General features: G+C 40.9%; 1 protein-coding gene across 5 annotated transcripts in view; it reads left to right on the top strand.

Moving 5' to 3' along the window:
• Positions 1-22,874, top strand: part of CROT (carnitine O-octanoyltransferase) — a 37,383-nt gene that overhangs the window by 6,960 nt on the left and 7,549 nt on the right. For all 5 annotated transcript variants that reach the window (XM_061585624.1, XM_061585623.1, XM_061585619.1 and 2 more), the window contains exons 3-12: positions 4,182-4,306; positions 5,621-5,802; positions 6,421-6,545; positions 10,807-10,915; positions 13,326-13,419; positions 13,520-13,645; positions 15,227-15,328; positions 16,039-16,122; positions 16,226-16,333; positions 21,820-21,950. In XM_061585624.1, coding sequence (XP_061441608.1) covers positions 4,182-4,306; positions 5,621-5,802; positions 6,421-6,545; positions 10,807-10,915; positions 13,326-13,419; positions 13,520-13,645; positions 15,227-15,328; positions 16,039-16,122; positions 16,226-16,333; positions 21,820-21,950 — 1,186 coding nt within the window. The remainder of the gene's footprint in view (positions 1-4,181; positions 4,307-5,620; positions 5,803-6,420; positions 6,546-10,806; positions 10,916-13,325; positions 13,420-13,519; positions 13,646-15,226; positions 15,329-16,038; positions 16,123-16,225; positions 16,334-21,819; positions 21,951-22,874) is intronic.

Below are 22,874 nucleotides of genomic sequence, written 5' to 3'. Positions count from 1 at the left end.
TGGTGTTTTAGCAGATGGTAGTGCAATCCCTTACATCAGTGGCTCCCAAACTTTTTTTCCCACATAAAAATTGCTGAGGGTCGTGGTGGACCACTGAATGATTTTTCTGCCTGTTGTAGCAATTGTAATACGCTGTGGTAGATATATGATTTTTAATTGTATTTTTATGGACATGCCATGAGCCACCTGAATGAAGTCTGCAGATCATTAGTTGTTGGACCAATTTGAGAGCCCCTGCTATACATGTCTCCTCTCTAGTAAACCCCATTGCATTCAGTGCAATTTACTCCCAGATAACTGTGTATAGGATTGCAACCTGAATACTCTTGGACTCAATGGGGCCTACTTCTGAGTTCAGTTGAGCTGTAAATACAAATAAACTTTTGTATTGCCTAGATCTCATTATAATGCCTGTGAGATACTGAAGGAAACATGAGATGTTACTATTTTATAAGCAAAAGCTAGCACTCATTATTAGAAGACTATCTTCAGCATTGTCTAATTTTCCAAATACAACCGAAATAGTCTTTAAAAGTGTCCCTTTTAACCTTAACTCATCTCCACCATTTAAAATCTATATCCACTGTTGGTTTTACCTTGGTGGAAGGCACTAATTAAAATGAGCTCCCATTGATTAACCAATTAAAGCTGTAGTTGATTAATACTTACAGACCTCATTGTCAGAAGTTTTTGTTTTTCATGAAACGTTATTAGAAAACATTTGCGGTAACTGAGGACTTGAACTTTTTTTTTTTTTGCCACAATACTAAATCAAAATAATTTCTAGCTATCATTTAATGTTTTGCTAAACTTTGGGCATTTATGCCAATGTATTATATTACCATTTTCTGTACATTGTCAACTGAAGACTTTTCCAGCCAAGTGCTATAAGGATTATGTCCTTAAAGGACAGCTTACAGGCTATATCAGCCTGTTAGCAAGCATCTAGGTAAACGGTCTGAATTGTGGTGGAAGGCTCTAATTGTATGCACAGTTTTGTGTTGTGTGCCTCCAAGTCGATTATGACTTATGGTGACCCTATGAATTACTGACCTCCTATAGCACCTGTTGTAAACCACCCTGTTCAGATCTTGTAAGTTCAGGTTTGTGGCTTCCTTTATGGAGTCAATCCATCTCTTGTTTGGTCTTCCTCTTTTTCTACTCCCTTCTGTTTTTATTGTCTTTTCTATTGAATCATGTCTTCTCATTATATGTCCAAAGTATAATCACCTCAATTTCATCATATTAGCTTCTAGTGATAGCTCTGGTTTAATTTGTTCTAACACCCAATTATTTGTCTTTTCTGCGGTCTATGGTATGCGCAAAACTCTCTTCCAACACCACATTCAAATGAGTTGATTTTCCTCTTATCCTGTTTTCACTGTCCAATTTTCACATCCGTACATAGAGATCGGGAATTCCATGGTCTGAATGACCTTGACTTTGGTGTTCAGTGATATATCTTTGCATTTGAGGATCTTTTCTAGTTCTCTCATAACTGCCCTCTCCAGTCCTAGCCTTCTTCTGATTTCTTGACTATTGTCTCCATTTTGGTTAATGACTGTGCCAAGGTATTGATAATTCTTTACAAGTTCAGTGTCCTCATTGTCAGCCTTAGAATTACATAAATCTTCTGTTGTCATTACTTTAGTCTTCTTGATATTCAGCTGTAGTCCTGCTTTTGTACTTTCCTCTTTAACTTTCATCAGCATTTGTTTCATATCATGGCTGGTTTCTGCTAGTAGTATGGTATTGTCTGCATATCTTAAATTATTGATATTTCTCCCTCCAATTTTCACACCACCTTCATCTTCATCCAAACCTGCTTTCCGTATGGTATGTTCTGCATATAGATTAAACAAATAAGGTGATAAAATACACCCGTCTCACACCCTTCGTGATTGGGAACCAATCAGTTTCTCCATATTCTGTCCTTACAGTAGCCTCTTGTCCAGAGTATAGGTTGCACATCAGAACAATCAGATGCTGTGGCACCCCCATTTCTTTTAAAGCATTCCATATTTTTTTGTGATTTACATAAATCAAAGTCTTTGCTTTAATCTACAAAACGCAGGGCGATTTTCTTCTGAAATTCCTTGGTCTGATCAAATAAGGAACAGATTTGAGGCTTTAAACTTAGCTGATGGAGAACCAGAAGAACTATGGATTGAAGTCAGAGACATTATCAGGGAAGAATGCAAAAAGACAATTCCTCTAATTAAAAAAAGAGAAGGACCTCAATGGATGACTGACAAAATTCTTAAAATGGTTAAAGATAGAAGGAAAGCAAAAGCAAAAGGAAAAGGAGAGAGAAACATGGTTAGAACCCTAAATACAATAATACAGCGACTAGTATGTAGGGACAAAGAGAACTACTGCAATAATCATTGTACAGAAATAGAAGAGGATAATAAAAAAGGTAGAACAAGAGCCCTATTCCAAAAGATTAGAGAAATGAAAGGGAAATTCAAACCGAGAGGAGGGATGTTGAATAATCCACAGGGTAATACACTGACAGACCAAGATAAAATAAAAGGAAGATGGAAGCAATACACTGAAGAATTATATAAAAGAGATGCAAGGATGACAGATTTGTTCATGGAGGAACTGTATGAAGACCCAGAAATTTTAGAATGTGAGGTGGAAGCTGCTCTTAAAATACTTGGGAGAAACAAATCACCAGGAATAGTGGCATACCAATAGAGTTGCTACAAGTTACTGAGACAGAATCTGTCCAAATTTTGACAAATTTGTCAACAACTATGGAAAACTGAACAATAGCCCACAGACTGGAAGCGTTGAATATCATCCCAATTCCAAACAAAGGGATCCCAGGGAATGCAATAGTTATCGACCTATTTCCTTAATATCCCATGCAAGTAAAGTAATGCTCAAGATTCTACAACAAAGGCTCTTACCATATATGGAGCGAGAAATGAGGGAAAATAAGAACACTTTATTGCCAGCATGATTTAGCATGAGATTGCCAGCAGTGGTGGATGGTAATTAAGACCACAGAGTGATTGTTTGCTGACTGTTTTTTTCTTCAGATGGGGTAATCTAAAACTATGCCATGAAATAGGAGGTTCATGTTTCTAGGGTCTACTAGGGCTCAATCAAAGGGTTAGAGATAGGGTGCAAGTCCCCAAGAATGGGTGTTCTAGGGGTGTAGCAGGATGGACTGAAAGGAGGAGACTTACGTCATATCCCACATCTGTTCAGCTGGGTCATGTGACTTTCGGTCTCGGCATAGGTTAAGCCAGGGATAAGGGTGGTCTGAGTAAATACTCACAATAGCTCTGTTTTTCTGCTGCTTTTATTTTCTTTCCACTGGGCTCTGTCTGCTGAGCTAGCATTCTCCCCTCCCAAGGGCTCCTGAATGGAGTTAGGATCCAGTGCCAATTTAACTTCAGCTGACTTAGGTTATGCCAACTTCCTTGATGTAGCATTTCTCTCTTAGTCATTTACAAATTTTACAGTACAGAAATAGCCTTGGCTCAGTTAAATTCGTAAGACAAAATACAGGCTTGACAAGGAATTGCCGAAGGACATGGCCTAATCACTGTTCTTCAACCTTGAGTCCCCAGATGTTGCTGGACTACAACTCCCATCATCCTTGGCTATTGGCTAAGCTAGCTGGGGTTGATGGGAGTTGTAGTCTGACAACATCTAGGGCCTCAAAACTGAAGAACACTGGCCTAAGTCATTTTACACTTACTTTCTGGATTGTTGTAGTAACACCCCTCCCCCCAAAAAAACCCCACTGAGCATTGGTTTGTTGTCAGGCTTGGTGTGAGATTACCATTTTATTTTGAGTTTGTAGTGACTGCAGGCTGTGCACATTTGGCTTAATCAACAAGATCTATCTCCGTTCCAAGAACATTGTGTTTGAGTTGTTACTGACTGATGATGAAAGTTTTGTGTGTGGTTATTAATTTCTGATGGGTCATTTGTACATGTAAACCATCATTTAATACTATGGAGATAAACCTGCATATTTGAACCAACACTGTGCTTGTCTAAATAGCCATTATCTTAAGTAGCTCTCTGCAGAAACCATTACCTGTGGCAGCTTATTTTTCCTGCACACTATTTTAGTACTTTGGAGGATAAAAATAAACTTGAAATATGGTCATGAATATATTCAAATAATTTTTTTCTAATAAACATTTGTTTTGCAGTGAGGCCTTTTCTAAATCAAGAAGAATATCAAAGAACTCATGACATAGTAAAAAGATTTGAAAATGGGATTGGGAAAGAGCTACAGCAAAAATTACTCGAAAGGGCTAAAGTGAAGAGAAATTGGGTATGTTTTAAGAAAAGCTTTTTATTATCTAAATGTATGTGAATATCAGTTTTCTACTGAATGGCCAGAAAAGGGTACAAGCATTATATTTTAGAAATATCAAACATTGACTCAGTGTTTTGGCCTTATTTATAATACATTACCTCCTCTTGTTGGTTGAATCATTCATATCAGCAGAATCTTGAGAACAAGACTCTTTTTATGTATGGAAATCAGCACAAATACACAGTAACTTGATCACCAGCTCAGTTAATCCAAAATATATTTTTATTTATATTTTCTGCCATCCCATTAAAGTCAATAGGTCTTGCAGAGAAATCCTATGCATTTTTACTGTCAACTGGAGTCCCACTGTGTTCAGTGGACCTTATTCCCAGATAGGTGTGCATAGGAGTGCAGCATAAATTGATTTAAGACCAGCGCTTCATCTTAATTGGATTGTTGATCCATCTGGATGCAGGTACAAAAAGTGTAATGTGCTCAAGCATTGGCTGTTATGCTTGGGTCTTATATTTGTTGATTGAAGAAGGGTTTTTTAAAAAAACCATTACAAAAATTATTTTAAAATTGGATTCCTGGCTTGTGATACTTTACCATTTCATATCTAAAAACAAAAAGGAAATCCTTCTTTCTTGTCTGAATTATATGGAGACCTGTATAGAGTTTTTGAAGATTTCTGTGTAGTTTTTGAACATGAAATTTCATATGTTATATCCAAGATCTTCCAAAAATCCATACTTCTGAAATTTAAAAACTAGTTTAGATGTGGTATAATCATATGCAGACCACTTCAATTCTGTGCTTGAAATAAATGCTTTATGCCTCATGTTCGCATGCAGGATGTTGACTGATAGTAAGGTTTAACTGCTAGTTAACAAGGGCCAGAGCTTGCATTTCCAACTAGTTGACCCAGGGATATGTGGCTGGTGCACTGGAGCACTCAAGGAACCTTGTATTAAGAATATGAAAAGCAACTAAACTAAAATGTAACAGAAAAATAGGCTTTAGTCCAAACAACTACTTTAAACACATTTTAAAATTTTATTTTCCTTTGGACAGAAACCTCCCATGTCAGATCAGAAACTTCTTACAAGAGTCCTCTTAGTTTCAAGTGTGGTTTGTCATGTGGCGCGGAGGGTTGCTGTGTGATCATTAGATGACCAATCTTCTATGGAAGTGCAAAACTGCTTGTGCTGTTCTTTGGATCCCAGCCATGAAGTAATGCCCTGAGGCCATGAGATGGGAGATGAATCTAAGTAAATAACAGAGCTATGTTAAAAACTCCTTATGCTGTTAATTGCTGTTTCTTTTCAGCTGGAGGAATGGTGGCTGAATGTGGCCTATCTTGATGCCCGTTTACCAACACAAATCTATCATAATTTTGGAGGGTCAGGCCCTTACCTTGAACATTACTGGCCACTCAAAGAAGGGACTCAAATAGAAAGAGGATGCGTGACTGTATGGCATACCTTGAAATTCTGGGAACTAATGAGAACGTAAGAAACTTAAAAGCACAATGTATTAGTTCTTATAGATATTTATAATCCTCATCACTTTTTGGGTTGTGTTCATGTTGCTAATGTTCATTGGTAAATTCAGTCCCTTTGGTTGAGGCTGCAGTTCTGTACCAACTTACTTTGGAGTAAACTCCAGTGAACTCACTGGGACTTATTTTTTAGTAGACATGTATAGGATTGCACTATCAATGTCCTGATAGGGAAAAAATCCAAAGATCTTAGAAGTCCAGTCTTCTGTTTAACACAAGTTCATTCAAACATATATCAGCTTCTTATAGATTAAGCCTGTAAATTGGAATGAGTTCCATTAAAGTGAATGGCCTTGCTTCTAAGGAAGCATACATAGGATCAGAGTGTAATCTTCATAAACAGAGAGAATAGAGGGCACCTCACTACTGCTTTCTGAAGAACGGATAGCTTTGATGACTCAAGAAACTGATCCACATCATAGGCTATGCAGAAAAGCTATAAGCCTTCAGACACTAGGTAGTTTCATCTGGTAAAGATTCTTTCCTGAAGTTCTATATGGTTATCATTTAGACCCTGCTTTTCAGTGAAACTTTAATATCTTACAAAATCTTACTGTCCTCATTGCAGAGAAAAGTTGCCTGTACACAGATCTGGAAATATGCCTCTGGACATGGAGCAGTTCCGAATGCTGTTTAACACCTGCAAAATACCAGGAATTACACAAGATTCCATTGGCAATTATTTCAGGACAGGTAATAATAATAATAATAATAAAATTTTATTTTTAGGCCGCCTATCTGGCCGAATGAACGGCCACTCTAGGTAAATAAAGAGTTTCTTTAGATTAGAAGAAAACTATTTTTTTCCAGTGGGCACCAGGACACCCCCAAGTGGGTATAGTAGGGCCTCACTCATATGGCAGGTTAGGTTCCAGCCCCCCACTGAAAAGCGAAAACCGCCGAAAAGCGGATCAGCTGTAGCGCGGGGGTCTGGAATCTAACCCGCTGATCACACCAGAGGAGGAGAAGATCAGATCTTCCCCTCCTCGGGCACGATCAGCTCCAGCGGGAGTCTTGATTGCGTCAAAAGAGGAGATCAGCTGTAGCACACTACAGCTGATCTTCCCCTCCTCCGGCACGATCAGCTGGAGTGCGGGGAGCTCCAGCTGATCGCCCCGCTGGCACCATATTAGCGGAATGCCGAAAACAGGGTGTCGAAGCAGGGCCCTACTATACTGTATTCCTCTGCTAGTTATATAGCATGTATAATGTTAATTGCATAGATAAACTGCTCAACCACTACATTTATTTGGTTTCTCTGGTTTAAGAATCAAGAACAGCTGGTTGTTTGGATTTATATGTTGGCCTCACAGTAAGGTTTAATCTGCAGTGTGAGAATCCAGAAGCAATTAGGCTGGCTTGAGATCTTTAATTCAGCCAATTACTGCAAGAAATACTGTGCTAGCAGTTGACTTTTAAAACTGTAATTAAACAAAAATGCACAACAAAGGTAATATGCCATAGAAATAATTGAGATCTTGCAGAAGATAAACTACCCAGGATTAAAAGAGCTTCTTCAAAACACTATATGTGCTGTGTTCATGTTAACAGTACAGCTACAGGAAAGGGCAGGGTTGCCAGGTCTGGACATCCTTTAGAATCTGCCTTCTGTAGCATCTTATCACTAAAAGCCGCAAGATGTGTTGTCCTGTGCAACTCTTAAACCCAGTAGCACCTTCAGTAACAGGATCTTGCAGTCCTAGAGAAGAACAAACAAACCGGTTAGTCACATCTACAAATTCAATTGATAAGAAGGTGGATTACCTTTGACCCGCTTTTGTTGACTGTAAAAAAATCCAACTGTTTGTACTTCAGTCACAGTGAATTTTGGCAGATTGTAATGCTTATAACTATTTTGCCATATGGGGGGGCGGGAAGCAAGCTGAAACACTAGCTAATAGTTGCATTAGTTCTTAGTCACAGAATGTAATGGCTAGCTGGAATGGAAAAAGTACAAGGAGAACAGGAATGAAAAACGACTCAACTTTGGGTGAGATGATGGAGAGGCCCTGCAGTCCCACTTCTCCCATACTATAGCCATTAACAAGAGAGATTTCATGGCATACTAATAAATGTCACGGAGACTCTTACAAAATGGCCCAGTGTGCCAAGAAACCTATTGTTTGCATTGGTGCTTATTATTATTCTTATTAATTGAATTTATATCTCACCCTTCTTCCTGAAGCAACCAGGGTGGCAAACATTAACAAAACAAGTAAAAGAAAAACATACCACGTTAAAAACATTCCAAAACACAATTACAATTAAAAAATACTGTAAAACAGAGTTAAAAATGTTCTAAAACACAGGGAAAAACATCATTGCACCAGTGGTCTTCAGGTTGCCTCTGATTAGACTTCAACTATAAGTTGATTCTCACGTACATATAATAATTAGAAATGTTGTTCTGCAGATGCAGGAAACACCTGGCCAGATAGTAATCTTGGTAGGCACACCTGCTTGCTTTGCTTGCCTTTGGAAAACGTGGTCAATTGCCCCTGTTCTCTTCATTTATGTCAGTATGTAGATATCTGCAATGCATGATGTGGGAATGCCTCCTACTGTAAAATATTTGAAGGAAAAATTAACTGTCTGCTTCTTTCATAAATCAGCTTTCATCTACCAGAGCGCTAAGCACTAACTGAGGCAAGTAACAGGAGACCAATGGCAGGAGTAACACTGAACTATAAGGATGAAGTTGCCTCAAGTCCAGTCCACATTCCCTGGTCCTAAAAGGGACCTTTTAACTTTGTCCCCCTGGAAGATGTAGTGAATAGGGAGAAAGCAAATGCTGACTTCTGTTTTGTCTTGGTGACTGGAAGACACAACCATTCTTCAAGGATAAAATTTCTTTCCAGGTCAACATGAAGAGCTGTTTGTGTGGGCTGGCATCTTTACTATCACCTAGCCTCACAGTTCATCTGCAGTTGATTCTCCATGGCCTGGAACCTGGACATCAACTGCTAGGGACCAGTCAACTCTGCCAACTCATACTTTTATTTTATTTATAAGATTTCTTACCTGCCTTTCACCATAAAGTCCTAGGGCAGCTTACTACCATGTAATATATATAAGTCTTAAAAACAAGCAAAATACATAAAAGCGTTATGATAACAACAGTACAGATTCAACAACGGTATAGATTCAGCAACAGAGGCGGGTCCACCAAAACAAAATACCTTAACTGTGAAAGGCCAGAGGCATGCGGCAAAAGCTGTGCAACAAAGATGCTAGATGCACCTGTGTGGGGAGGAAATTCCTCAGTCCAGGAGCTGCCACAGGAGAAGCCCTCTCCAAGGCAACCATTCCTCACACTTCTGAAGGTGGTGGAACTACCAAGAGGGACCCTTCTGCTGACCTTAACACCCAAGAGAGTCTGTAGAGATGGGGGCAGCCTTTCAGATATTTTAGAGCTTTAAAGACTAACGTTAATGCCTTGAATTGGGCCTGGCGACTAGCGCAGCTGTTTTAAAACAGGTTTTATGCCCTCCAAATAGAACAGTAATCTGGCTGCCGTATTTTGAAGTTTTTGAGTCGTCTTCAATGACAGTCCTATGTAGAGTGCGTTGCAGTAGTCCATTCTGTCCAAGAGGGGCTATAGTTGGCAAACCATCAGTGCTTTTTTTGTGTGTGTGATGGTACTTACCAGTACAGAGTCCATGGCAGCCATTCTGTGCTGGCACCCATAGCAGATTTATCAAGATATGAGAACCAGCACTTCATTTTTTTTTTCCAAAAAAAGGCCAGATCTGGAAAGCCAGCTGGATCTGGAAAGCCAGCCGGATCTGGAAAGAAGCACTCATAGCTACTGAGGTTACCTGGGCCTCCAGTGGCAGGTTGGATCTGGGAGCCCCCCCAAGCTATGGATCTGTTCTTTTGAGGGGAGTGCAACCCCATCCAAAACAGGCCATCTCCTCACCTTCCAGACTCGACATATCGCTATCACAGTTGTAGGTTTGTGCACATTTTTATAGCAAGATACTTAGGAGCTAATCTGGGCTGAAAGGCAGGCTATAGATGCAATATATTTATGCCTCTCCAACAGGAACAGAAGGCTGGGCTGGGTGCCTGTTTAAGACTGCAGTCCTGTGCACACGTATCTCTGAATGTGGTTCATTGAACACAGGAGGACTTACTTCTGAGTAAACATGTATAGGATTGGACTGTAAGGTTTCAATCCTTGCACACTTTCTTAGGAGTAAAATCCACTGAACTTAATGTGACTTACTTTGGCGTTCACAGTGTAAATGTTAGGACCATAAAAAACCCTGAAAATTTTACACAAATTTTACTCAAATTATTAGTAAATGAATAATTTAAAATTAAAGTATACAACTTTTAAATACAGTAATAAAATACCATGTTGATTGAAAGAGAGAAGAGAGTATAACTAAACAACTTGATGTAGATAAACAACGCTATGGCCTTTTTCAGTGGCAAATACTGATTAGTAGATTACCTGCTCCAGAATGGATCCAGAGTACACAGTGTTTCAGCCTTGTTTATATCTCGGCTTCTGCTGATATAATTTATTTTTTTTAAAAATCCCCTAGCCCAGTTTTTTTGGGTTTAGACAAAAAAAATGCTCCGATTAAAGTGTCCACTGGAAATCACTACAGGGTTCAACCAAATATAAACAAATTGTATTGACCACCTGTCTCCTGTCCTTTTTAGTGTTCTTTCTTCCGAGTAAACATTTAAGAAAATATTGGATCTTCAGCTGCGTTGTCACACTGTGCTGTAGCCTTTCTATTCCAATTATCCTTGCAGTGCAAACTTTGCCACTTGTGCGGTGTGTTGGACTGAGTAACACATTTTCCCTTTGAACATGTATTGACTAATGGCTGAAAGAGTTTATTATACTGATCTTACTTGTTGCAGCACTTTAATTGGTATTTTGCATTGATGGCATGACAGCATCATGTTCACATGCTTTTGCTTTTTCTTCTTTCAGAGAGTGAAGGTGAATGCCCATCTCATTTGGTAGTGCTGTGTCGAGGTCGAGTTTTTGCATTTGATGCTGTACATGATGGTTATATATTGAGCCCACCAGAGATTTTTAGGTATATTTGCAATAAATGCAAGTTAAAAAGCTGTAAGCAAGTTATGCTTTGTTTTTTATATATTAAAACATGAGTCATCCAACATGTTAACTAACACTTGTATTCTAAAAAATGCCTCTCTGTGTCCACTGAAGGAACACTTTACAAGAAAGATTATATATTCTTAGGGGGATTGTGTGCAAGCTTCATTGAAGTGAATGGCATCTACTCAGCAGCAGTGTTCTGTGAACTGCAGTTACACTTTTATCAGGAGCTGCCTTAGGTTTCTTTCACACTAACCATTTTCTCTGAAATTTCCATCTTTTGTTCGTTCACTTTTTAATGGAGAATTTAAATTACATCATTTAAATTACAGCAGATCATTGCATTCTAGTATTTTCTGTGTTGATTGTATTTTTTTCCTAATTTGTGGCATTTTTGTTTGTTTACATTTTACTGCAAAAAAAAAAAGTGGCAAAGTAATAGTGCCACTTTGAAGGGCTTACTGTGCCTTTGCAAGTGTCCTTCTTGGAGGATCTATTGCTTCCTGTTTATTATATGTGAGGGTTTGTGATGAATTGCCGTTTAATTAAACGGCTTCTGCTCCCCATGGGGACAAGCTTGAATTATTGATTTTTTTCAAGAAAAGAAATGTAAAAAACAAAAGAAAGTAGTCGTTTTCTCCAGTCCCACGACAAACAGAAACTAACTTATTGTTATGCAAGTCACTACTAATCTTCCAATTTTGGTGAACAGGAACTAAAAAAGGCAAAAGCTTGAAAGGAGCAAACTAATGCAAGAGTCCTTGGCTCAGTGGGAGTTCTGCGTAAAGTCTCTTGGCCCTGGGTGAACGCTGCATGGTAAAATAGAACTGTAATAAGTTCTGGTTTGAACCACTGACTCTTTTGGCTCAAAATAGGGAGGGGCAAAACAGGGTGCCCCGTTGGTCACTTTCTGGGATGGGTTGAAAACTTGGGGATGCTTACTGCTGATGGCAGCGGCAACTGCCATTCTCCCATCCCCATGGCAGGCACCAGGCATGACTGGGCCCTTGGGCACTAGCCTGTCATGGACCCGTGGTGCTGTAGCCTGATGCGCCCCCAATACAGACAGCACGGACTTCAATAAGCACGCCTACACGCCCCATCTACTTCTCATATCATGTGAATGACGTACATACGTAGCACGCATGCCTGCCATCGACGAAGAAGGCAGCGGGGGCATTAGACTGTTAAGGAAGCCCCTGCCATCATCTTGGGTGAAGGCAGGCATGTGTGCACAGCACACACTGCATTCACACTGACGGGAGAGGGAGGTGGGGCTTGTGTGCAGGCTTATTGAAGTCTGTGCTATCTGTATTGGAGGGTGCTTGGGAGCTCCCTCTCCACAATCCACGGCAGGGTTGGGTTTCAGGATCTGATGCTGCTGCAGATCACAGAACAGAAGAGCCACCCTCCCACCCTAAGGAGGGGCCCTTCGGTGGGCCCTCTGGGCTGCAGGGGCCCTTAGTCAGGGCCCAACCTGGCTACCCTCTGGTGCTGGCCTTGTCTCTCCCCAGAATGCCCTAGAATACAGCTGATGGCCATCAGAAAGCTTACCACTGCTGCCGAGAAAGGTAGTCATATGAAAAAATGGAGGGGAGGAGAGAAATGACAATTTCCAGACAGCGGCTTCTAAGAGGGTCACTGTTGCCACTGGTAAGTTCCCCATCCTCAAACCTTTTGCACTCCATCTCACTCCCTCCTGAGCACCACCAGCTCACCATCTCCTATTTGTACAGTCAGTAAATGTGGTCATGAAAAGGCAGGGGGCGGGATCTTGGTTCAAACTTAGTTTTAATTCCACTTCCAGCTAATTGTAGAAAAGGAGTGCTTCAGCAGCACTAAAGGGCTGTTGTGTGGAAAAAAACATTGACGTCTGTATCACTTCTCTGAAAAGGCATCACCACAACCTACATGAAACGGAACAGTCAAAGTACTACTTTAAAAAAAAATGATAGTGAAAAAGATAACATGCTAGAAAACAGCAACATGCACACGTGTACAGATAGAGAAAATTAGAGTAAAATCCGTAATTGATTATATGCATCATGCCTCCTAGAAACTGTGGAAATCTAAGTAGTTCTGCCTTTTTTGGTCTGGTATAGTTGTAAAAGGCTTGAAGCTGAAGTCGCTTTGGCAGAAGCATGTAAGGAATTCATCAAAGCATCCTGTACTCCTAGAAGGGGTCTAACAGAAAGCATATGGGGGTATGAAGGTGGACAGGGTGTGCTGGTCGACACTTGATTCAGTTTCAAGCTCTGTTGTTTCAAGTTCTGTGTGTTCACAGGCATAAAAGAGAAAATACTTGCCTTAACTGATATTTTGCATCCCGACTGCTAACTAGCTTTGATTTGCCATGTTCTTTTGTTTTTTTTAAATTCTGCATCAAGGCAACTTTCCTACATCAAAAAGAGGTGCCACAATGAACCTGAGGGACCAGGATTGGCTGCCTTAACATCTCAGGAAAGAACCTCATGGGCAAAGGTTGGAAAACTTCATTTCTTTTTTAGGAGGCAGGCAGTGCAGAGATTGCATGGACTGATGGGTTCTTTGATGTTTAATCAGCATTCCACTTATCTCTTAGACACGTGACTATCTTATCAACTTTGATCCAAAGAACCTGTCCCTGTTGGAAAAAATACAGAGTAGTTTATTTGTAGTCTGCCTTGATGAAGCAAGTCCTCAAGCTACACCTGAAGATTATTCAGAGGTATGTATAGAATAATAGATTTCAGATTGTACGCAATGTGTCATGTTAAGAAAATATTTGGCCAGCCTCATGCACTGGTGTAACTTCAGAGTGGACCTGCATGAAGCTATTGTTTTCACTCCACCTATCTATTTGTATAATAAAATAATAGGGACAGATCTTGTGGGATCATTGTCAGTACGCAGCTGGCTCCTTCCAGCTTCATTCTCTTCTCTGCTACTAATCCTTACAGTACAACCCACAATAAATCACAGTTATACAGTGGGAATGAATATGGTGCACCTCACCGAAGTGTCTGCAGAGCAATTCACTCCTCAGCAGGTAGTGCCTAACAAGAAAGGGTAACTTTCCCCGACAGGTTACTCCTCGGACCAAAAGAAAATTGGTCCTTCTTAGTAAAAAATATGTCAAATGAGAGAGCGTGCCAGATGTGAGCATTATACATGCTCACTCCCACTGTGTTTGTGGGGCTTACTCCCTGTTAAGTGTGCAGCGTAGGAGAGTGGCCTTATTTGCTTATTTTACTTAAAGGACTTCTATCCTGCCTGGTTTTCAGAAGAAATACAAGGTTGCTAACAGTAAAAAAAAGTTATAAAATATAAAACAATCCCCGTTTAATCATAGCATAAATCAAAACCATATCATAAACCAAAATATTAGCACTAAACCAAGATCACAATAATGATTGCAAAACAGCCATCAGAATTAAACATCAGCATTAATCCCTTTTTCTTTTATAACTTGGCTTCTCACAATAACGTGGTTTCTGCAGGCAGCTTTCAAGAGCAGGCAAGAGAGGCAAAACACTGATCAATGATTAGCCACTAGAAGATTATAGGGCAATAACTGTAATATCTAACCATGAGAGTATTGTGGTCATATCTTCATTTCTGAGGGCCAATTCATACTTTATGTGGCAAATGTTTGCAGCATGTGGCATGATATAGTCAGAAAACATGTGTCTCCATGGGGCGTACATGGTGGACACATGTCAGGGACTATTTGCATCACTTTGGCTTGTGTCGACGTTTTCTTGGGTGTTGTGAGATTGACATCTCCATTTCTCACTTTACAATATTGAGTACTACAGAATTCCAGTGTATGCATGCAAATACACTTTCCACATAAAGTGTAAATCAATCCTTTGGTCTATATATAGAAGAGCTAATGAGGGGAGGGACTGTATTTTTGAGCACCTGTTTGTTCTTTCTTTATCCCAATAATATAATACCTTTCTGCTAAACACTTAGTTTAAAATAGTGGCTTACAACTTAAGAGACGTGATACTAAATTGAAAAGGAATAGGGAGGGCAGAGGAAAGTAAAGCAAATGAATGTAGCAGCTCTTTCATACTGTTTAAGTAATGACCAGGTGCAATGGCCATTGCAGGAGCCAGTTTTTGATAGGGAGGAGTCAAAGGGCAGTTGGGGACTTCGCTGTTTCATTTCAACCTTGGATGCAACCAGGTGATAGGGGAATGATGTGATTTCAGTTTGATTTTCTGATTATTTTTATCATATTCTCCAGAAGTAATGTCACAGATTTTTTCCTTCAGAACTTACATATTAATTCTTGGCTTAGATCACTGCGTTGTCACTATTGGGAGATCCAGCGCTACGCTGGGGAGACAAATCCTACAACTGCATTATATTCTCAAATGGAGTGTTGGGCTCAAACTGTGATGTAAGTGGATTTTTATTTGCAACACCAGCAATTCTGTGTATTCCTCAAACCCTTTGCCTACAGATGTTTGAAGTTGTCCTTTTGTACAGCAATTTCAGTTTTAGCACTCAACTTTGGCAAATATTTCAAAAGATGTCTGCATAAAAGTAAGTGTGCATAAAACATGTGTTCTTTGCAATGTATGAATCACAATTTATAATCATAATGGTGAACCAGACTTTCTGGCAGGTCGTGGTTTATCAAGAAAGAGCAGCATGCTGCCTCTCCCACTTCACACCTTCCTCATTGTGAATAAATGCCTTGGCTTTCCAATACCTCCATACCAGAGATCGTGGTTTGTTGCTCCCTAATCAGCAAATCTAACAACAAACCATAGCTTTTGGTCGGCTAGTGATCATGGGTTGTTAGGAACCAACAAACATGATCCCTGATACAGACGTAAAATGAAGAAAAGGCTTCCTGGTTTGTTGATCCCTCCCATGCTGTGGGAGAAGCAAAGTGAGAGCAGTCGCTCAGTATGTGCAAGCACACATTTTCATTTCTGATAGGCCAGATTTATAGTTTATCGTGGTTCATCACTGCATGCAAATACAGCCAGTTTAATACCTCAAGAGTGTTTTGTGGGAGAAACACAGAGAATAGAAATCAACAGGTTTGGGCCAAGCCTTTATTGCACTAACACAGTATTTTCTATATTATGTATGTTTCAGCATTCTCCTTTTGATGCAATGGTTTTAGTAGTCCTCTGTTCTAATATTGATGCCAAGGTCATTGAATCAGAGGGAAGATGGAAGGTATGAAAGAATTATAGTTCCATCCTTTTCCAGCTATTACATATGCCCACTTCCATGGAAATAAATGTTGGGCTTCTCTCTCATCTTTTGAAATGACAAACAGGGATCAGAGAAAGTGCGGGACATCCCTTGGCCAGAGGAACTTCTGTTCAGGTTGGATCAGAAAGTGCTAAATGACATTGCTCATGCTAAGGAACAGTATAAGAAGCTGGTATGTTCTCTGCATTTTTTTCTGTAGACACTGATGCGTTTACTTGGACAGAGTTAGCTGTCTGATTGACTTTACTAAGCACTCTGATATATGGGATAGCAGCAGTCTAGTGCATTACAGCTTTCAGAGCTCAGTAATACAAACCTCTTTCCCTCCTACAGCAATTTCAATGTGACTTTTCCAGTTTTCACATTTTCACTGTAAATTAGAGCTTCCACCTGATTAAAGTAATCTTGTCAATTTTATCAGATGGGTTTCAACTAATTAGGGTTACAGTCCTGTGCACACTTACTTGGGAGTAAGCCCCATTGAATTTAATAGGACTTACTTTTGAGTAAACTTGCATAGGCTTGTGCTGTAAATCTGCATAAACTGGCAAATGCTGGAAACAATTGCCTTGAAGAAACAGCATGCTTTGGTTTTAAAAGGTGCCTGCTATTTTTATTTATTTTTATTATTTGATTTATATCCTGCCCTCCCAGCAGGAGCCCAGGGTGGCAAACAGAAATGCTAAAAACACTTTAAAACATCATAAAAAGACCTTAAAATACATTAAAAAAAAACGTTAAAAACATTTTTTTAAAAAGCTTTAAAAACATTTTTAAAGGGTTAAAAACATATTATTAAAGAAAACATATTAAAAGCAATTCTAATACAGATGCAGACTGGGATAGGTCTCAGCCTAAAAGGCTTGTTGAAAGAAGAAAGTCTTCAAAAGATAGCAGAGATGGCGCCTGCCTAATATTCAAAGGGAGGGAATTCCGCAGGGTAGGTGCCACCACACTAAAGGTCCGTTTCCTATGTTGTGCAGAACAGACCTCCTGATAAGATGGTATCTGCAGGAGGCCCTCACCTGCGGAGCGTAGTGATCGACTGGGTATATAAGGGGTAAGATGGTCTTTCAGGTATCCTGGTCCTGAGCTGTATAGGGCTTTGTACACCAAAACTAGAACCTTGAAGTTGGCCCAGTAGCAAATGGGCAGCCAGTGCAATTCTTTCAGTAGCAAGGTAACAGGTTGGCGATACCCTGCCCCAATGAGCCTCTGCATTTTGCACCAGCTGCAGCTTCTGGACCAACCTCAAGGGCAGCCCCACATAGAGCGCATTACAGTAATCCATCCTGGAGGTTACAAGTGCGTGGACAACAGTGGTCAGGCTATCCTGGTCCAGAAATGGCTGCAGCTGTCTTATCAGCCGAAGCTGGTAAAAGGCACTCCTAGCCAGGGAGGTCACCTGGGCCTCTAGCGACAAAGATGGATCCAGGAGCACCCCCAGACTACGGACCTGCTCTTTCAGAGGGAGTACAACCCCATCCAAAGCAGGCAACTGACCAATTATCTGAACTCCGGGACCACCAACCCACAGTGCCTCCGTCTTGCTAGGATTCAGACTCAGTTTATCTATCTGAAATTACCATGATTATTTTTTCCTTTTTTTAAAAAATGCTGCCTGATTTAATTTAGAATGCCCCTTTAAGGGAAGCTGCAATCTATATAGGTGTCATTCCAGGTGAATCCAACTGAACTTATTGGAGGCACGCACAGGGTTGCATTGGAAAAAGTTTCTTTTAATTGATTAATCTCTTTTAAAGGTTGCAGCCCTGCTATAAATGTAGCTGGAGGAAAGCAGACATGGGGAAACCAGCAGTAGCCATGAAAAATAGACTGCTGGCATGCCTACGAGGTATTAGAAGAGTAGCAAGAAGCAGTCTTTGGCAGCATTTGGCTGCTGTGGCTCTGGGCGTACAATTAGAAAGAAACAAAGGTTTCACAGCTCTGTAAATGTACATGGGATAAACCTCATAACTGCCTTTATTATACAGCCACAAGAGTGGCTGTATACTATAGCCATCATGAATTTTTCACATTCCACAATGTTAAATTGAAAATACCCCTATGCCATTCTGATGCTTCCCATAAACTCATTTCAAAACAAAGCCTTACAAAACTTATAGTCCTGAACTCAGAAACACTTGCTTAAACAACCCTCTCAATTTTCATGGCGATACACAAAACCGTCATGCAGAATTGAGAGTTCAAAGTGTAAAAAGGGGGGGGGGGAACCCAGAGCCCTTTTGGACTTTTTTCTGTCAGAGTTCTCATAATCTGTTGAAGTTCATTAAAAATCAGCCATGTTCACAGAGTACCTGTAATCCTAATACTGACCTTGCCCCATACTCTGACCTTCATCTTCTGCAGTTTAAAAGTTAAAAAAATGCCTGCCTGTTTTTTAATTAATTTAAGAAATTTTGGTTGGAACCCTATGGTGATGTCGGGCATGCTCCGTAAGTACCAACTGTCAGAGTTCTAAAAGCCAGACTCACAGCTGCTGGGCTTGCCTAATCAGGGGGCCATACCCACACCATACTTTGATTTCACGTGAGACAGTCATGGCTTCCCTCAGAGAATCCGGGGAAGTGTAGCTTGTGAAGGGGGCTGAGAGGAGACTCCTATTCCCCCGAGAGAGCTCCAGTGACCAGACTGGTTTAACAGTCAGCCACTCTGATTGAAGGTCTGTGAGGGGAACAGGGCGTCTCCTAGCAACTCTCAGCACCCTTCACTAACTACAGTTCCCAGGATTCTTTGAGAGAAGCCATGACTGTCCAAAGTGAAATAAAGGCCTGGTGTGGATGTGGCCAGGGACAGCTTTTGTTTAAATTTGGGTGGGAGGTTACATGTGCCTGCTGTAGAATAAAAAGGTAGGGGAAACTCTGAAAAGCAATGATTCTGTTCACAGTGTTTTCCTTTTGGAAAGGAAAGGGGCTTCCCTTCTGCCCAGGGCCCACCCACCCAATCTCTTCCCCCTGCCCTTCACCACCCCTCCCCCAGGTCAGTGTTGGACTATGACCTGCGAGAACAGAGTTCGAATCCCCACACAGCCATGAAGCTCACTGGTTGACCTTGGGCCAGTCACTGCCTCTCAGCCTCAGAGGAAGGCAATGGAAAACCACCTCTGAATACCATTTACCATGAAAACCCTATTCATAGGGTCACCATAAGTTGGGATCGACTTGAGGGCAGTCCATTTCCATTTTCAAACATGATTGCACAGAAATAAATCCCATTGTACTCAAAAAGTATGCAAATGATCAAACCCACGCTCCCTTCTCCTCCCTCCTATTCCCTCCCTCTTGCAACTTCCCTCCCTATCCCCTTCCAATCCCCTCCTTCCCCCTCCTCCCCTTCCTCTTCCTCACGGTCAGTTTTATCTATCTTAAGCATGCTTGCACGGAAGTAAATACCACTGAACTCTGTAAGCATGCAAATGATCAAACCTGCCCTTTCCTGCCCCTTCCTTTGCTCCCCTCCATTACGCTCCCTCCCCAACCTCCTCCCCCATGGTCAGTTTTTCCTATCCTAACCATGATTGCATAGGAGTAAATCCCATTGAACTCAATAAGCATGCAAATGATCAGACCTGCTTTTCCCCTCCTTCTCCTCTTCCTCCCCTTCCCTCTTCTTTTTTCCTCCTACCCTGCCCACTCCAGTCCTCCATCCCTCCCCCCATCAGTTTTACCTATCCCAAGATTGATTGCACGGGAGTAAATCACACTGAATTCAATAAACATGCAAATGATCAAACCTGTCCTCCTCCCCTCCCCCTCCTGCCTGCTCCCATCCCAGTCCTCCTCTCTGCATTTCCTCCCCTCCCTCCTGCTCCTCCCCTCCCCATCCCCTGTGGTCAGTTTCACCTATCCTAAGCATGATTGCAGGGCAGTAAATCCCACTGAACTTAATAAGCATGCAAATGATCAATCCATTCTCAGCAAACTTGCACAGGATCCCATTTCTTACCTCCCGGATTAAAAAGCAGGGAAATTCACTAATAGGCAAAAAAAACCCCTTGCGGTTTATGAATGTACCTATAGCCCACAGATATTTCTATCAAACTTTAAAAAGCAGGGAAATTGGGCAGCTGTAGTGAATGCATCAGGGGAGCAGGAGACCTGACCTCCTCTCTGAGATACCAGACTGCCCTACAAATTTGTCAAAATGCAAACACAATTTGGGTTGGTCTTTCACAGTCCAATCCACTTCCTGTGTAGCTTGGAAGAATTTGGTAACGTGCCTCTGAGCATATGGTGAGTGGTGGCAACACCTGCAATCAGCTGAAATAATAGAAAGAAAACGTGCTGTTCTGATCTTGTTTTAGCAAGGAGGAAGCAACATTATTAAGACAGTTGATATAGTTCAGATGGTCACTTTAAACATGTCTGATTTACTTTGCCATTTTAGTGAAGTTTCCTATAGGAAATCATTTTCTTTTGTTCCTATTTCTGTGAATATGTGAAGTACAGCAACATTTTGCAAAATTTACACTAAAAGAACTCCAAACATAATTGTGGAATAATGGCACTGACTTCTGCAGAATAGTCTCCAGTGAACCTCAGCAGTGTCTCAATTTGCACAAGATAAACCAGTGGGAGGGGAAATATATTCTAGCAAAATTCTAGGTGTGCTCTGTGTTTTTAATTGACCATGCCCATCTTGCCTTAAATAAAGTGGTTTAAACATAGTAGGCTGAAAACATGCATCCTCTTTTTTCCAACAGCTAGAGTCATTGCTGAACTAGCAACATATTGTAATCAATCCGATTTTTACATCAAACTGCAGCTTCAGATTCAACTGTTTCTGCACCCAAAATAGAAATAGAACATAACCTCCAATTTGAAACACAAAAGGCTGTCTGCACCATCATAGGACATTGACCACTAAAAATTTAATAAAAATAAATTTAACACAGATTTCTGGGATGAATAATGAGGGAAATAAAATTTTCTAGTTCAGATTCTCTGTAGAAACATTCGTATCACAGGAAAGAAGCAAAGTAAGAAGAACACCAACAAACATACAAAAATATAATTCTCTATCTTTGAAGATGGCAGGTGTTGCCACCACTCCCCATATGCTCAGAGGCACATGTTACCAAATTCTTCCAAGCTAAGCAGGAAGTGGATTGGACTGTGAAAGACCAACTCAAATTGTGTTTGCATTTTGACCAATTTGTAGGGCAGTACAATATCTCAGAGAGGAGTTCAGGTCTCCTGCTCCCCTGGTGCATTCACTGTAGCTGCCCAATTTCCCTGCTTAGTTTGGTAGAAATATCTGTGGGCTATAGGTACATTCTTAAACCGCAAGGTTTTTTTCCTATTAGTGAATCTAAACCAGCATTTACCAACCTGGTGCCCTCCAGATGTTTTGGACTACAACTCATCATTCCTGAGCATGATGGTTAGAGTTGATGGGAGGTGTAATCTAAAACATCTTGAGGAAAACTTGTTGGTGAATGCTGATCTAAATGAAAAGATAATTGTACAGGGTGAGTTCTTGTATTCACCTTCCTTGAATCCAATTGTGTTATACAAGGAAAAATATTAAAATAGTCAACAAGGCATACTCAGTTGTGTGGAGTCTGGAATAGACAGTAGAATTTTTTGTTTGGGTCCCCACCCCTGTTTCCTGCGGTGATAACATTTTTTCTTTCAGGCATCTGACATACAGGTGGTGAATTATGCTTTTACATCCTTTGGCAAAGCACTGATCAAGAAACAGCAGCTTCATCCTGATACATTTGTTCAGCTTGCTCTCCAGCTGACCTATTACAAACTTAACGGGCAGTAAGAACCATTTTATTATTCAGGCAAAATTTCAGCGTACAGTATCAAATAACCTTAATATATTAATATTAATATCAGGTAGTTTGTGCAACTTTGCAGATCCATAGTAGCTCATCCAAAAATATAGTAGGGATGTGTGCAGCCACTTCGAATGAAGGCCGAATACCAATCCAAAGCAGGGTGCTTCAAAAGCATTCAGATCTCCTGGGTGCAAGCGGGCTGCTCCTGAAGCTTCAGACCCTCTTTGGGGGATGTCGAGACAGCTGTCAGACCCCCATGTGCTCTTTCTAAAGACTTAGCTGAAGGAGACATCAGGGCTTTGAGAGCTGCTATGGTCTGAAGGCACATAAGGCTAGCTCCTTGCTGAAGCTAAGCAGGGTCAGGTCTGGTCTGGTCAGTGCCTGGATGGGAGACAGCCTGGGAACCATACGTAAGCCATCTTGGGTTTCATGAAAAGAAAGGCAGGGTATAAATGTAATAAATAAATAAATATACATGGTTTTTAGAGCAGTCCTTGCTGATACTGGCAATGCCAGCAGGACCTGATCTGAAAGCGCATATCAGGGTAGCCATCAAATGGGGAAAATAAAGTATGTGCACCTTCAAAAACAGCTGTTGGTAGGCAAGCCCCCCCCAACCAAAGATCCAGGGGTTAAATGGTCCTTTGTGTCACTTTTGAGGAGGGTGGGTGTGTTTTCCACTGTGATGCAATATTCCCCAATCACAGGTACTCTAAAATCCTGGATATCTGAATTGTTTTCTGCTGTGTAGCAGTTGCTTTACCACCGGGAAAGACCTGCATAAAACTGCCGTCCGGGAGGTCGGCCCCGTGTGAGCATATTACCAAGCCAATCCGGCATTTCCTCCAGTATGCCTGCACAGTGCTGACCTCTCCGCTGTGTCGCCCCTCTCGCTGCCCCTCCC

The sequence above is a fragment of the Rhineura floridana genome, chromosome 10, assembly GCF_030035675.1.
Source record: "Rhineura floridana isolate rRhiFlo1 chromosome 10, rRhiFlo1.hap2, whole genome shotgun sequence".
In the NCBI taxonomy this organism is placed as follows: Eukaryota; Metazoa; Chordata; class Lepidosauria; order Squamata; family Rhineuridae; genus Rhineura; species Rhineura floridana.
The sequence above is the reverse complement of the archived record's forward strand: the minus strand, read 5'-3'. Positions and strand labels throughout refer to the sequence as shown.